This window comes from Malurus melanocephalus, unplaced genomic scaffold, assembly GCF_030028575.1.
Source record: "Malurus melanocephalus ecotype Western Australia unplaced genomic scaffold, MMel_1.1 scaffold_12, whole genome shotgun sequence".
In the NCBI taxonomy this organism is placed as follows: Eukaryota; Metazoa; Chordata; class Aves; order Passeriformes; family Maluridae; genus Malurus; species Malurus melanocephalus.
This window is the reverse complement of record NW_026623244.1, coordinates 5305123-5321311: the sequence shown is the minus strand read 5'-3', so window position 1 is coordinate 5321311 and position 16189 is coordinate 5305123. Positions and strand designations below refer to the sequence as shown.

The window sequence follows — 16189 nt, the reverse complement described above, 5'->3', positions numbered from 1 at the left end:
ATCAGGCCCCGCTCACCATAGGGCCTCCAGCTTGTCCCGCCGTCTGCTGAGAGCTGCGAGAGAATAGAGCTGAGCGAGAAAACCTTCACCCTGCACCCTCTCGGCTCCAATGAAAACACAGGCAGCTTCAGCAGGGATAAAAGAATTTTAAAAAGAGAGAGACTGTAGTCTTGGAGCTGCTATTAATGGGAGATGAATTGCAAGAGACCATTTCATGCCAAGGGACTTCAGAGAGCAGCATCCCCAAGAGCCATTAGCTCTCAGTGAGAGTCGTGCTGAAGCCCTTTGCTGTCAGGACAGAAGCATGCATATAAATTTTATACCATTTGTCTTTGAGCAGAAACAAAAGATCAGCTCTAAATCCTCAACATCTTGTCTCGGCTAACATGAAATAATACTCTCTTGTGTGGCTGTCTTGTTACTCTTTTCCCGTCAAAAGAATTGTAGTGATAAATTTATTCATAATTTTGGAAGGTTTTGCCTTCAAAATTAAAAAAAAAAAAAAAAAAAAAGAAGAAGCCGCAAACACATGGAGTTGAGGCGATATTTATTCCTGTTAGTGCAAATCGTGCTGCTGCTAAGGAGGGTGAATTTGGGAGGTGCACAGTACTATTTTTAACTGAAAAGAAACACAGCTTTTAAAAGTTAGCCACTACACTCTCCTGCTTTTCACTAAACTAACTGAGGATGATACATCTCATGTATTTCCTATTGTTACAACTGCAGTCTGAAAAAAAAGGAGATTGCTAAAGGATTATTTTGTTCTTTTTCAACCAAGAATTCAAGTCCTACATTCAGACATTTTGGGGCCCAAGAATTTAATTTACTTATGAGAGGATATCTGATTAATTCAGTAGTCAGATTAAATAGGGGATCTGTAAATAATTTGGAAAATAAAATGTTTTAAGACRTTTCTATTAAATTAAGAATGTGTGCTGAGGTAGATATTACACACAATTTTACATTTTAGGATTTGGATCTCTATAATTGGACCAGATTTTGTCCTATGGATTTCCTTTGTTAAATAGATATTTTAGTACTTTGTGAATGTGTAATAAGAAATGAGTTATATTTTACCATGACGCTTCCATCAAACATTTTCTCTTTTTTTTTTTTGCCAGTCTGAATAGATAATGATGTCATGTTAGAGTCTAACGTGTGGGCTGAGCTCGGGCTGTGCCAGCCACCCCTCTCACGCCTTCCCCTCCAAGAAATGTGCATCATTAACCTGCTGAGGGCTTGAAATAAATTGGTAAAAAATATCTGCTTTTTGAGAGGCAGTACAGACTGCACACACTTCACAAGGCACAGCACAGACCAGACAAGGCTAAACCCTGAAAGGCTGAATTATTTCTAAAGCTGCAGATATTTTAATATTTACTTAAGAGATCCCGTCCACRTAAGGAAGGAGTGTGAGGGCTGGGAGAGTTAATCTAAACTCTGTAATACTGCATGGTTAAAAGCCTCTTTCATGTAACTGTGTTCATGAACTGAGCTTGGAATTCTTAAAAATCCAGATTATTACAAAGGAGGGGATTTGTTGTTTGGCAAATTGACAAAGCCTGCCATTCACTCACCTCGTGTGCTGCTTGGCTTTACAGTAAGTCTTAGACAGGGCTCACAGCACAAGGGAGGTCCAAAATATGTCAGAGGCAATTAAAGAGAGATTCCCAAAGATTTCAGATTCCACTATCCGACCAGCTCCACTTGAACAGTTTCTTTTTTTTTCTCTCTCTTTTTTTTTCTTTTTTTTTCTCTTTTTTTTCTCTCTTTTTTTTCTTTTTGTGCCTCTGCCTTATTCCTATTTGTTCATAGTCTGATAGTTTTTGAGTTGCGCCACAAATCTCTGACAACATCGCATCCTCCCCCAGCACAGGCTGGTCATAAACTCAGGTAGGAAACATCACCTGTGGAAACATTAAATATGCAAATACAGGCAAGTGCAGCTGGTATAGCTGAGGGTTGAACTATGTGAGTGCCTGACCAGATTTCACTTGTTGAACTTTTGAATTCAGAGGAATTATGAAGACGTGACTGAGAGGGAAAATCAGTATTTTCCAGAAGGAAGTGCCCAGTGCAAAACCCAGGAAAGAGTAATTCCTGTTGTAGACTGGGACAAAAGACTGAACCGCCCTGGGAGAAGCTCTACTCGGACAGTGATGAAAGGGTTATTCCATTTATTAATTTTTGATGACGCTTTATAGGAAAGGATTGCTACACACAGCAAGAAAGCACACTGTCTTCTTTAACCTTGCAAATGAGAGTAACATCTTGTAATTGTTCCTTCAAAATCAGACGGTGGGGAAAGAAAGATTAGTGCTATTTAATAGGATCAAGGGCTTTCTATGTATGAAGAGAGCAATTAAAGCCAGACACACTAATTGCATGCCCAGAATCAGCATCACTGATTTCTCTCCAAAGGAAATTCAAGAAATGGTATTGCCAGATTTKGAGATTCTGTTGGAATCTCCAGACACCAAGACGAGCTCAAGCAGCCAGAGGAAAGAAAACAACACTGTGTGCAATATGGCACAAAGATGATCTTTTTTATTTTTTGCCCTCTGAAAACTTCCAGAGTTAGAGCTCACAGAATTCAGTTTCCAGAAGCTAAAATGTCAATCACTTGTTTTTGTTTTGAGGTAGCTCATGCTTTTCCTTGAAAAACACACCTAGTGTCCCGATGTGTCAGCTGGCATCACCCTTGTGATGACAACCCAAGCAGAAGCTGCCCATGGGAAAGGTAATTATGCCCAGGACCACCTTCCTTTGGGAGGAAAGAATTTATCAGGCCAGGGTTTGGGCCTGGAACGTTGCCCACAGTGGATCTCCTTGAGAGGACAGTCAGGAGGAGCTGAGAAGGAAAGGATGTGGTGACAGGAACCCGAGGAGTGGTGAAGGGCCGCCACAGCTGCAATGGGAGAGCAGAAGTAAAGGGGGGTGGAGTTGGGGGGCTGAACTAAATCTGGGGGTGGGGAATGAGCTCCTGAGTATCTCCCTATATTTTCCAGCCTTTGGGGTCTGCAGATCAGTTTTTCAGTAGAAAAACTGAGTATTTGTTGCTATGCAGCACTAGGCATTGGCATTGTTAACCACAGTAAATGCAATGAATGTTCTCTTGGGTTGTTGTATTTCATTAGTTGGTGCTGCTGAAAGGAAGATTTCGAGCTGTTTTGGAGAAATAGGGGAATATTGTGGTTAAACATAGAGCAAGGGATCCTCTTCTTTCTTCTCCCTCTTGGGTAAACAATGAATTTGTTCAGAGTTCCCAGTTGGGTTTTTAAATGCAGAGTGATGTGGGTAATCAGCTTGGTTGCCATGGTGTTCCACCTTTGCATCTGATGGTGAGAAATGCAAGCTCTAGCAGCACTGCACAAAGCTGCTGTACCATGGAAGTGAAACAAAGCTGAGCATTATTGCAAGGTACTGTGCAATGCTCTGGCCAGCAGCCTGCTCTGTGGCTGCTTGGGTGACAGGCACAYGAAGGAAAAGTGAATAGTTGTTGAAAAATAGTCACCCAAGCCACACACAGTGATGATGAAGTTTTGCATAGTGCTGCTGAGCATTATCCAGCCACTTGTAAAGGAAATCACCTCGGCACTAAGAGCTGCGTGACACAGCCCAGATCCTCGTGAGAGCCACAGGGCAGATCCCCATTGCTTCTTGGTGGCCTTCTCACAGACATCCTTAAAACTGTACAGAAAGAGTCTGTAACTGCTCCTGGACACGGTCAGCTGTCAGGAGCTGTGTAGGACCCCAGGCAGACAAGAAAAATTTGAGCTTTCCTTATCAAAATGTGCCACATTTTGTATGGATTGAAGTATTGAACATCTCAAACTCCTATTCCCCCTTGGTAAAACAAGTTGCCTACTTCAACTCCATGCCATTACTTGGGTGAAATAYCATTCATCTCCTAAATTCAGTTCGTGTACTTCAGGTGCTTCTGAGTTTCTCAAACTTTCTTTTCACAGCTTTCACTGTTTCTGAGTTCATGTTTGRAGACAGTCAGTTGACCAACTGTTCTGTGGCAAACAGGACAGAACTGGTTCATGTAGCTTGTGAAATCTCAGGAAAAGTTTTTCTAGGACTTACTGTTTAGTGAAGTTTCAGTTGTTTCTTATTCTGGTGTCAATGTATGGTTTTCTAGTTGGGTGATTGCAGTGTAACCTTAAACTTTAGGCTCATAGAAATTGACTTTGGAGAGGGAACGGCCATCTCTTCGTGTTTTTGTCCTCTGAAAAGCATTAATGTACTTGAATGCAAGAGCCGTGCCCAGGCGCTCTCAGCCAGGTCAGTCACACACACTAGTGATCAGCGTTACAGTGCTGCAAGTATTACACGGCTTGGACGAGACAAAGAATTACGCAAGGTTTTTGTCACAAAATAGTTACCGCTTTATTGGGGAATAAAAGAGGAGAGCGGACAGAGTCGGGGGGCATTGGCGGCGGTGGCTGAGGGCGGGCGAGGCCGGCAGTGTCCGGGCCGGGCGGCCGCGCTCCMTCCCGCGGGCCGGGGCGGCTCAGCCCTCCCAGAAGCCGACGAAGAAGCTGCACAGCGAGTGCCAGCGCTCGGCGCAGTAGGTGCTCGCCGGCTCCTCGGTGGGCTCCGGGCCGGGGGCCGGGCCGGGCTCGGGCAGCAGGCGCAGCTGTGCCTCAGGCGGGGCCCGGCCCGGGCCGCACAGGCGGGCGCTGAGCGGCGCTCCCGGGGCGCAGGGGTGCTGCCGCCGCCGCAGCCGGGACACGATCTGCCGCCAGTACTGGCGGCTGCGGGCGCCGAAGGCCGGGCAGAGCCGCGGCTCCCCGCGGTAGGTGCAGCTCCGCTCCGCCCCGCCGCCCGCCGCCCGGCAGCTCAGCCGCAGCTCGCTGGGCCCCGCCGCCGAGCGCAGCTCCCAGCGGCACCGGTGCCGCTCCGGCGTGGAGAACCGGCCCGCCCGCGCCTCCTCCGCCGCCTCCCGGCCCGAGCCGACGGCCCCCAGGGCGGCCAGGGCCAGCAGCGCCAGCGGCAGCCTCATCGTCGGCGCGCCTCAGCGACGGGGCGTCCCTGGGCGGTGCCCGCCCTCCCGGCGCATCCTCCGCGCCCTGCGGACACACGGAGCGTGGCGGGCCGGGCCCCRGCGGCAGCGCAGCCCCGGGATCGCCCCAGCCCGAGTCCCTCCGGGCTCGTAACCCTCGCGACTTTTAGCTCGTGTCCGTCCCGCTCCGTCCCGGGACCACCCCGGGCAGGAAGCCGTGACTGGACAGCAGCGGCCGGAGCCCGCACCCTGCGGCTGTGGCATCGCAGCTGCGAGCGGCATCGGACCTGGCTCCGGGCAACCCGCTCCCCGTCCTTTCCCCCGCACCCGGTCTCCCCACGCACCCCGGTGTTTTTGCCCTGTCCCGAGGCACTCACGGTGCGCTGTGCGGTGCGTGGCGCTGCGGGCACAGATGTGCGCGGCGGCTCCGCGCTCCCCGGCTGCCCGCGGCGGGACCGGCCCCGGGGTTATCAATGCTCGGGGACTGCCCCCGCCGACGCCCCTCCCCGCGGGGGGACAGCGGGGGGACACAACGGCAGCGCTGTGCCCCGACGGCACCGGCTCGCGGGATCCTGCCCGACACACTCAGCTTCGTTCGAGGAAACCGAACGGCGGTGCCACAAAGCCATCCCGCAACCCCGGCCCCCTTCCCAGGTGACGAGGGAGCCTGGGAGCCGAGCTGGACAGCGGCAGCTCGGCTGTGCGGGGACCTGGAGGGAMACGGGGAGATTGGGTGTATGCCTGGTGGATGGGAATCAATTTGTTTATTTTCCTTTTAACTCCATCAGCTGCAAAGAGATTCCCATTTCGGAAACAGATCAGTGTGGATTGTTTAGGATGGGATTGTTTGGGTTTTTTTAACCTGGTGAGAATCCTCTCTAAAGGAGGTGTTTTAAAAAATGCCAGAAGTTTCAAGAGAACGTAGACATTACCTTTATGCACATTTGGGCATGGGAGATCAGGCACCAGTTTCAGAAATCTCTTTTCATAATTAGGCTCTCAAAATCCGCATGTGCTTCTGTTTCATGGGTGGTGATGTACTTTGTGCATCTGTTCCAAACTCCTCATTGTTCTGACCCTGTCACTCACTCTCAAGTTACCAGCAGCTCCGTGCTGCCCTCAGTGTTGGAGGAACAGATCGAGAACAGCCCTGCCAAGGACTGGGGGGTGCTGATGGAGGACAGGCTGGATATGCCCCAGCAATGCGCACTGACAGCCCAGAGAGCCAAACGYATCCTGGGCTGTATCCAAAGCAGTTTGACAGCAGGGTGAGGGAAGGGTTCTGCCTCTCTGCTCTGGTGCTGCCCCCAGCTCTGGGGCCCTCAGCACAGGACAGAAATGGACCWGTAGGATTGGCTCTAGAGGAGGGCAATTGCAATAGTCAGGTGGCTGGAACACTTCCGTGAGACAGGACTGAGAGACTGGGCTTGTTCACCCTGGGATAAGAAGGCTCTGGGGAAACCTTATTGYGGCCTTTTGGTACTTAAAGAAGGCATGTAAGAAAGATGGGGTCAAACTTTCATCTGGGCCTGTTGTGACAGGACAAGGGGTAATGGATTTAACCTAGATTAATGGATTTAATCGAGAAAATAGCAGATTTAGACATATATAAGGAAGGATATTTTACAATGAGCATGGTGGGGCACTGGGAAAACCTCAGGTTTCCTGGGGAGGGAATGTTTCCTGGAAACACTTGAGGCGAGGCTGGATGGGGCTCTGAGCGTCCTGGTCTGGTTGAAGGTGTCCCTGCTTATTGAAGGGGGGTGACATAGAAGAGCTTTAAAGATTTCTCCCAATCCAAGCCATTCTCACGCAYATGACTCAAGGGAGGACAGAGGCTGATATTGACTCATTTCTGTGCGATGAGTCCTAAAATGAGAGACTTCTGCAGAGATTGAGTGAGCAACGGCTGGAGGAGAGGTGAGTTGCAGAGTCCTTTCTCTAATTCAGGGGAGGAGAAACATTTTCAGGTAGCTCTCCACCTTCCTAACTCCCTACACACTTAGAATCTCCTTGTTTGGAGTGAGGGGGGAACAGCAGAGGAGAAATGACCATGAGAAGGGAATRAAATGTCTTGGGCAAGAAACCATAGGAGAGGGCTTGCAACCATGAATCTCAAGAGGAAGCTGTTGTCTCCTCCTGGCCTGGAGTTACAGAACTGCCTCTGAAGGACCAGGCTGGTCTGACTGTTAGCTGTGGGCTCCTTTCTCATCACRCCACATGGTGTATATGGCTTTCATGAGGTGCTGAGGACTCCCCATGGGCTGTAGGAGGAATTTTGGCATCTGACTGAGGGCTGTGGGTACCATGAGGCATCATAAAGGACTGCATTGTGACTTTCCATTGTGCTCCAGTGAGCACAAGGCACATCATGTGCCTCAGCTTATTAGTYCACCAAACCCTGGAGCTGCTTTCAAACTAAGTTCTGACCACCTGTAATTGTTGTGTATTATTACACTGAGGTCTTTGTCCATTTTTCACATTCTTGCTGCCATTTATGTAGTGTGAAATGGAGTTGTCTAACATGTTTGAGATCACTTTTATAGTAGATTATCCTAAGTGTATCCACTTTGGAGGAAAATATTACTGGGTGTTTTAAGGAGCATGTTGCTATTATAGTTTTTGGACAGTTTACTTTAGATCTCATACAAGTTATTACTCTTCAGGAACTAAGGAAAGAAAACAGAATGAAACTTGTCTAGCCTTCCCTTATAAAAATTAATTTCTGTTAATATTCTTTGCTGTGTTCTCCTGTTTCTGGTACCTATATTTACACACACATTTCCCTCCATGATTGTGACTCATCTTTTGCAGTAAAGCAGGTGTTAGTCTTTGTTTCTCCTCATTTTTACGTGAATTTTCCAAGGTGCAATTTTAGCTCTTGGATTTGATGGGGAAGGCATGKGCTAAAGCCAGGCTTTGAGTGGGGCATTGTATCCAGTTTAAGCATTACTCTTAAAAGAAGATAAAGATCAACTGAACTGAGTCTGTAAAAGAGCAATGAGATCGTATTCTTCCTCCCAGGTTATTGKTTTTTTACTGGCTATAGATTTCCTTTATCTCCTCTCAGTGTGTTCCCCAGGAATGACTCTCATGGGCTGCAGGGCAGCAGGAATGCAGCAGCACTTAAGGAGAATATATATATTTGGAAGCATATGACTTGAGGCATTGTTTGAGCTCAGCTTGTGCCACCCCAAAATTACACGTTTCAGCTTTATGAAGTAAGACATGCTAAACAACAGTCAAAGCTCAACAAAGCATTTACAATTCAAATTTTGTGCCTGTCTAGCTTGCCTGTCACTGAAAGTTAGGCTTAAAYTCACAAAGGGGGCTATTCAGAGGTAAAATAAAATGCTGTTTCTATAAAAAAAAAATTAAAACGTAGTGCATATTCAGATTAGCAACTATTGAGCATTATATGGAAGTAGTGAGTGCAGTGACCTGTGCTGCAAATAAAATCAGTTTGAGTTATCACTTATCAGCTCAGCACAAAAAGCATTAGGATTTATCTTTATTACCCCAGACCTCAGCTGTGCTGAGGTGGTTCCTCTAGGGATTATCACAGCAACTTTTTACCCTACTTCAAGGAAATTGCTTCCACTAGAAACATCTTTCAAACTACTTTGTTCTTCTTCAGTAACATAAGCTGTCAGCAGTACAGGGCAAACCAGCCCCTTTTTGAAAGGAGCCTGCCATGTCCCCAAAGCCCTGCTGTCCCCACTAATAGCTGCTCTCTGTTACTTGTGATGGTAACAGATGTTTGAGGGTTTTAAACTCTTGAAGAGCTTCAAAACTGTAGGCTGGCAGCACACCAAGGAACTATCAGTGTGGTGAAACTAATTCATGRCTTGGATGCATTGGTACTACAAGATAAACATTCTTAGTGCGGAAATTATGGTTATTAATCACCACTATCCGTTAATTTATTGTCACAGTGTAGTTTGGCAGCACTAGTATTCTGTTATAATCCAAAACATCAGAGGCAATATCTAATTACCCATTTGATCTCTTGAAACTCAGCTCTTTGGTGTATTTCTCTCCTTCTGTTAGCAAATGTACACCAAGAACATTTGTCATGATGTTATCTCTGATGATTATGTTATTGACTTAGGCTTTAGTACTTTATATACTCTATATTCTGCRTTATTTTATGCAGTCATTTATTTTAACTACCTTGTAAAATTGATAGTTCACATTACTTTGATTACCTTTTTTTATTTCCCGAATGGTAAGGCTAGAGAGACTTTTCAGACTGACCACCAAACCAAAGAGCAAATCCATCTCTGCATACATCATAAAGATCATTTGCTCTTGTTGGGTTTTTAGTATAATCTCTAACTGATTTAGCAAAAACATGCAACTAGTTTGTTTGCACACTGGCTCACGTTATTCCCCTTCCCTTACTATCCTGCATCACCGGCTCTTTTCCAGTCAGTCTAGCCAGTTTTTCCTCTCACCCTGAAGAAGGAATCTTCCCTTAATTCAGTAAATCGCTCTAGACACGTTTGATTCTTTGGCCTAGATTTCCCCTGATTGTAATAGAGGCTCAGACAACTTGCCCACATATTCCATGCAAAAATCATCACAAGATGTAAGCCCATGAAATAGTGTTTACAGGCTCCATTCAGCCAGTTCAGATTTAAATATGAAAAGAATAAAACGAAGTGACATGCTCTTACTRAGGGTGGGTGCAAAGACAAATTTAATTAGTAAAAAATGTATTAAAATGTTGAACTGCAGAAACCTCTATGAAAAAAAAAGGAACCCAGCAGCCATTTCTGCAAATTTTACAAATGGAGATGTCTTCTCACTACTTAAACTAAACTAGAACTCTCTCAAGATGAAATTCTTCTCTGGTTAATGAAGATACACCTACATTTTCCCTAGCATCTTCATTCATTTCATACTATGCACATGAGAAAAATCTTGGGTACAGGTCCACAATTCATTTATTGCTGTCAGTATTTCCACTGATTGGCAGTTCTCCTATCATGTAGCTAGGTAGCTTAGAAAAATGTGAAAAGCATTCACAAGCCCTGGGTTTTCTAAAATGTCTTCGATGATCAGACACAAGCAGAGACYCAGAAGGAATAACAAGGCCAGAACAGGACTGCAGTAAGTTTTTTCTGGCCAAATATGCTAGAAAATAAATCATCCCTTTAACATCTTTGCCTTTCTTTGGTATAAATGCGAATTGGTTATGAAGAGAATTATAAATCTGAGGAACAGCCCATGGAACCATGGTGGTGAAACCACTCAGGTACATCAGAGTCCAGGGGGAYTGGGCTGATGGGGGTTAATACCCAGAAAGCCACTTCAACCTCCCAAGTTTAAGGGGAGAAAAGAGTTTATGAAGAATTGAGACTTCTTAACAATAGTCTTTTTATTGATATTCAGATATTGAAATTGCTTAGTATGGTCTGTGTAGGTGCCTCATCTCAAATCCAGCACAAGAGGCGTGATTCTGGCAAAAGCAAAACAACAGATGCTTCTGACAACCAAGTTGTGTAATGGGTTTCTCTTTTTGCTTGCTAGGTCAGCTGTTCTTCACTGAAAGCTYAACAGAACTGTTAAAGCATCTGATACTAATCAGAGAGATAAGAAAAACATGGAGTGTGATGCATACAATTGAGGTATGGTCTTGTTTACTTTACATTGACATTTCTACTGGGTTCTGCATTTGTTAAAGATGTACAAAACTATAATCTCAGCTACTTGACCTTTTGTATGATCACAAGAATTTTTCATTTATCTCAGCTATATAATAAAGAAATGGGACCTGCAGCTGGTTGAGAACTTTGTAGACTGACAGAAGGAAAGAGAGTGGGAATTATTTGAACTGAACAGTGTTTTGATTCAGATGTTTAGGCACTGGCTAATATGAGTGTTTAGATAAGGTGTCTGTGAGGTTGCACTGTTTTGACACCAGGGCTATTTAGAAGGTATTTTTTAGGTCACTGTGACGTTAATGGTATTGTAAATGTGATACTATTAGGYAGGGAAATTAACTACTTTTAGTCAGTGAAACACCTCACACATACTGTGGTGAATTCATAAAGAGATATGTGGATTTGATGATCGGTGTTAAAAAAAGTGTGTTTGAGGAATGGCCATAGATCTCCCTAAAAAATAACTTTGTGATTCAATTTGTCCTGCCAAGCCAAGGAAGTTGTGGCCCAGAAATAGATAACAAAGTGCTGCCAAGTTTTTGCTTTGAAAGGTATTTCTTTCAAGTGGCTGCAATAATGTAAATAGGAAATAATTCTGTCTCTTGATTTCTGTTGAAGTATACCTTGGCTTATTGTAATAATTTTGATATCTCTTATCACACTTGAACCCAACAATATTAATTGAATCTAGTGTAATCTGACACAGCAGCTTGCCCTGTGATGAGAAAAATGTCAATCAGAAATCACAGTTAATCATTACAAAAAATTATTAAGGAAAATAAGCCTTGCTCATTTACTATTCACAGAAGTGTGAGGGCTGTAGAATGCTTCCCAGTCCAGGAAAATAAAACTACATACAGCATCAATATTTCTATGTTATTAAATTGCCAACAGCAGATATAGTCTGAATAGCTATGTGGTGTATTTCATATGAAATGCCTTCAGTAATATGCTACTGAAAATGAGAATAAAGAGTTTATAATATGCAGTTTCTGAAATTTATTGCAGTCTTGAACATTACACTGCACTTACTGCAATAGACCTTACAGCTGTAATATACTGTAATGTTTATCATCTGCATATCAGTAATAACCATTATCAKTTAAGTACAAACAATTATTTCCAACATCACTTACAAAAAGCAATTTCAAGTTGTCACTTTAAAAAAGCTTCAGTAAAGACCAGGAGTTTTTTGTCAGCAAAATATACATTTATTTCCAGGTACACTCTGACCTATTAATGAAACATATTTAAGCTATAGCCACAAGTACTGACACAAATAGCTTTTTCCATTCTTAATGCAAGCATGGTTTTATATGAAGATACCATGCATTTCTGATTATTCTTAAAATAAAATAAAATGTTATTCAAATATATCCATTGCTCAATTTCTGCTACCCACTCTGCCCTACACTGTTTTCATCACCCTCTACAGAGCAAGTCCAGCCCAATTTGTGGGTGAGACAGCCCCCATAGCAGGGCAAACCTTGTGAGAAGATAAACCTTTCTCTTCCATGAATATATTTTTCACTAATAATAAGACAGTGCACATACTTCCAAAAAAAAAAAAAAAAAGTTGCCTGCCCATGAGCTGGAGGATGTATGTGTGGACAGGGACAGTTCACTCTCTGAGGGATGGAGCTGCAGATCGTGCAGCACAAACAGAAGAGTAGCAGGCAATGAGGGAGTCACACTGCAGGGTAGTATCTTGTCAGGTGTACCAGTACACCCTAGGATGAGTTTTTGTGTAGAGAGGGTGAGCTGTCTCTTAGAGCTTGAAGATACAATTTTGAAGGTTTTTTGGGTTTTTTTTGAGCAAGTGTAAAGATTCTGACATTCTTATGATACGTGTTTCTTGCATGTAAGAAATGTATCGAGGAAATTACTCTCAAAAATTGATTTAATCTGTAACATATGAATTCCTGCACAGTTCATATATATCACCCAGAAAGCAATCAATGGGAATCAAAACAAAAACCCCACACATCTTGTATCTCTTCTATGGAAATACCAGGTTTATTTCAGAGTTSCTCTCCAGAGGAGGCACTAGGCATACTGAATGATAGTAGTTAAATGCTAACATAAATGGATAATCACTAAGAGAAAGGAAGTATACCAATGGCATCTCAGAGTTCTTGTCTGTATATTTTTTGCCTCAATGAAAATATCTACAGATGCAATTTACGGTTGCATGCAAAAAACCCAACAATCAAACATCTTAAGATGAGCTTAAGGAGACATGTTGTCATAGTGAAGCTGCACTAGAAATTATCTCAAGAGATCCTTACATTGTGCCTCTGCCCCAAGACAGGATTAACGTTGTCACTATCATTTCTGACAGATGTTTACAACATCATTTTGCTGTGAGAGATGTCATAACTTACCTAGGTAATCTACTCCAGTGCTTAATTATCTTTCATCTTAGAAAGATTTTCCAAATTCTTGCCTTGGTCTTTCTTACAGTAAAGCCCATTACCTCTTGTCCTGCCAGTGTTGCCCGTGAAGAAGAGATTGCAGTCACACCCAAGTATTCCCCAAGGACACATTCCTGAAAAGAGCAGGAYAGCAAAAGCATATTTTCCATAAGAATTAATCATGGAGATAAGTCCCTGCATACAGGGACTTAAGAACTACATGTGGTTGAAAATCACAAGGGAGCAGGATCACTGGGAGGAGAATCTGTCTTTGCTGCTGCTGTCCTTTCAGCATGGATCACTGTTCTGAAAGATATCAGCTGTGCAATCTGTGAGACTGAATGCCCAAGAAAACTCTTGAAGTGTAAGCATTCTTGATATCTCTGTCTGGACAGTTGCAYCTTCATCATCTTTCTGAAATAAGTCAAAGCAAATCCATCAGAGGTGAGGGACAGGAAAAATAGGGAAGGATGGAGGTTTAGYGGAGCACAGCATTAAATAGTCAGCCGCAGAACTTCTAAGTAGTGGACAGAGAAGCAGAGGACAGTGAAATGCTGCTGTACTCCCTTAATGTCTGCTGAACCCTTTTACACACAGTAATGATCATAAAGTTTTCCCAATATTTTCTCTCCTGCAAGCCTTCTAGCACCTCTTTGCTCTGCCCTTTGTTGCTCTTCATATCTGCAAGTAGTGGAATAGGTTGAGATAGGTGATCTGGTCACTTTTTGTTTTGTGGATCATWTATTTCTACTTCCTGGCGGGCTTAGCTGCCTGAACTAATAGGAAAAAGGAAGGATTACAGCTGCATCAGCTGATAGCAGCTTAAATCTCTCTCTCAAACACACTCCTTCTGCAACTTCAGCTTAATACAATAATATATTTCTAACATTTGAGGATGATGAAGATCCTAGCTCAATATCATTAAGCCTGTACATCAAAGTTAGACACCTGCAAATGTTTTGAGGTCTTACATAAAAACAATTTMAGTTTCCAGTGTTTTGAGCAGTCTTTTGACTCAGTACAAGATAGAAATGTTTTAACAGAGCAATTTTTATTGGAGAACCTAAACAGATTCAGATGTGTAAATCCAGACCCCAGCTTTGAAAAAAACACAGAAGWAAACCCACAAACCTTCAAGACCAGGACTATGAACATGTGTGAAACTATGAGGCGGGGAGAAATGCATTTTAGCAAGGAAGCTGTATCTAAGATAAATTAATCTATGTAATATATTGTGGAGTCTTGAACTATGAGTTGTTTTTATTTTGATCTAATTATTTCAYTATTCTTAATACATACCTCAGGTTTGCAGCATGGGGGTGAATAAATGCATGGGATGTTTAATGACTGTAAGGGGTGAAGTGGCCATAGGAAGAAGTTAACGTGTGGCTGCTGAGTGCCTTTGGAATGGACTTCCTATGCCCATCAGCCCTCTGTGGTAAGAGCAGTCATCCCACTGGCATGGGACTTTTGTTGCTGGGGGACAGATGTAGCTTCCATGGAGACAGGGAGAGCTCTCCCTGTGTGGTGGCTGTGTGTGAGAAGTGTTTAATCACTTATCCCTCTGCAACAAGGCACTGGGGTCCTTCACACTGACCAAGTCCTGAGCAGGAGCCACAGTTTCTGGGGATAGCTTTGCCTTGCAATCCAACTGCAAAATAGCTGGCACCTGACAACTGCTGGGGCTGCTGCCAGGGGCAGTCTGGGTCTGAGAAGTCACAACCCTCTTCTCCATAGACATCTCCTCACTGCTGTCCTCTCCCTGGAGGCTGGTGGCACGGGGCATGGGCTGCACCCAGGCAGTGATGGCAGCGGGAGGTGCTGACAATGAGACAGCTCCTTCCTTCTGGCATGTGGTATCACGGTGATAGGAAACCAGCTCATTGGTGACATTCACCCTCTCCACAGGGGATTTGGGTGTGCCACAGCAGCTCCGGCAGCCCAAGAGGTTGCTGAAAGCCCTCCTGAAGTCTGCATTGAAAGCATAGATCACTGGATTCACTGAAGAGTTGGCCCAGCCAAACCACACAAAGACATTGAAGGTGGTTTGGCCAACACAGGCTGACTGTCCCTCAGGGTCTTTCTCGAGGCTGGGCTGGCAGAAGGGCAGCAGACAGTTGASCAGGAAGAAGGGCAACCAGCAGCAGACAAAGACTCCCATTATGACAGAAAGTGTCTGCAGCACCTTGGTCTCCTTGTGCAAGGAACTCCGCAAAGAGGAGGGGGGCTCCTTGCCATGAGCTGGCCACTGTCCCCCTGCTCTCTCCAGGGTGGAGATACGGCGGATCTGGGCCTGGGCAATTCTGTAGATCCTGGTGTAGGTGATGATCATTATGGCCACGGGGATATAGAAGCTGATAAGAGAAGAGGTGATGGCATAAGTGCGGTTCAATCTGACCTCGCAGCGGGGTGTCCCAGGTAGCCAGGAACCTGGGTCTCCAYTGTCCTTGGCTTTGTGCCAGTGTAGCTGCACTGGGATGAAGGAGATGAGGATGGAGAGAGCCCAGGCCATGGCGATCATGGCACAAGCGAGGCGCTGYGTCATCCTGCGCTCGTAGCGAAAGGGGCTGGCGATGGCCCAGTACCGGTCCAGGCTGATGATGCAGAGGTGGAGGATGGAGGCGGTGGAGCACATGATATCAAAGGCCACCCAGGTGTCACAAAAGTGGCTGCCAAAGAGCCAGGAGCCTCCAGCCACCTCAGTRACCGCCTTCCAGGGCATCACCAGGAGGGCCACGCAGAGGTCCGAGATGGCYAGTGACAGCACGAACCAGTTGGTGACCTTGTTGCGCAGGTGGCGGAAGCGCAGGACGGCCAGACACACCAGGGCATTGCCCAGCAGCGTGCTCAGCACCAGGGCGCCCAGCAGGCACCCGGTGAGTGCCCGCAGCACCCGCGGGCCGCCCCCCGGCGCCGCGCTCCCCATCAGGGGCGCTGCCCSGGCGCATCTCTGCCCGCCGCCCTCTGAGTCCCCCGCGCCGGCGGCGGGCGGTGGCTCGGGCTGTCCCGGGGCTACTCACCCGCGGCTGCCGGGGCCTCGCCTCCGTCCTGTCTCCTCCCTCCCGTCGCCTCCCGCCTCGCCGCCGCCGCTCCCGGGT

At 45.5% G+C, this 16189-nt stretch overlaps 2 protein-coding genes across 2 annotated transcripts; both read right to left on the bottom strand.

Annotated features, from left to right (window-relative positions):
• Window positions 1-4378: 4378 nt before the first annotated feature.
• LOC130581297 (fibroblast growth factor-binding protein 3-like) lies at window positions 4379-5444 on the bottom strand. Its single transcript, XM_057379331.1, has 2 exons — window positions 5386-5444; window positions 4379-5075 (listed from the first exon to the last, which is right to left on the bottom strand). The coding sequence occupies exon 2, from the start codon at window positions 5006-5008 to the stop codon at window positions 4517-4519; it is 492 nt and encodes a 163-aa protein (XP_057235314.1). The 5' UTR covers window positions 5009-5075; window positions 5386-5444; the 3' UTR covers window positions 4379-4516.
• An 8579-nt stretch (window positions 5445-14023) lies between these two features.
• LOC130582597 (D(1)-like dopamine receptor) lies at window positions 14024-16017 on the bottom strand. Its single transcript, XM_057381415.1, has one exon. It carries the CDS (start codon window positions 16015-16017, stop codon window positions 14644-14646), a length of 1374 nt encoding a protein of 457 aa, XP_057237398.1. The 3' UTR covers window positions 14024-14643.
• Between the last annotated feature and the right edge of the window lie 172 nt (window positions 16018-16189).

Bases quoted from the DNA above. Each gene is read 5' to 3' on its own strand.
- LOC130581297 (XM_057379331.1), bottom strand. From the start codon at position 5,008: ATGAGGCTGCCGCTGGCGCTGCTGGCCCTGGCCGCCCTGGGGGCCGTC.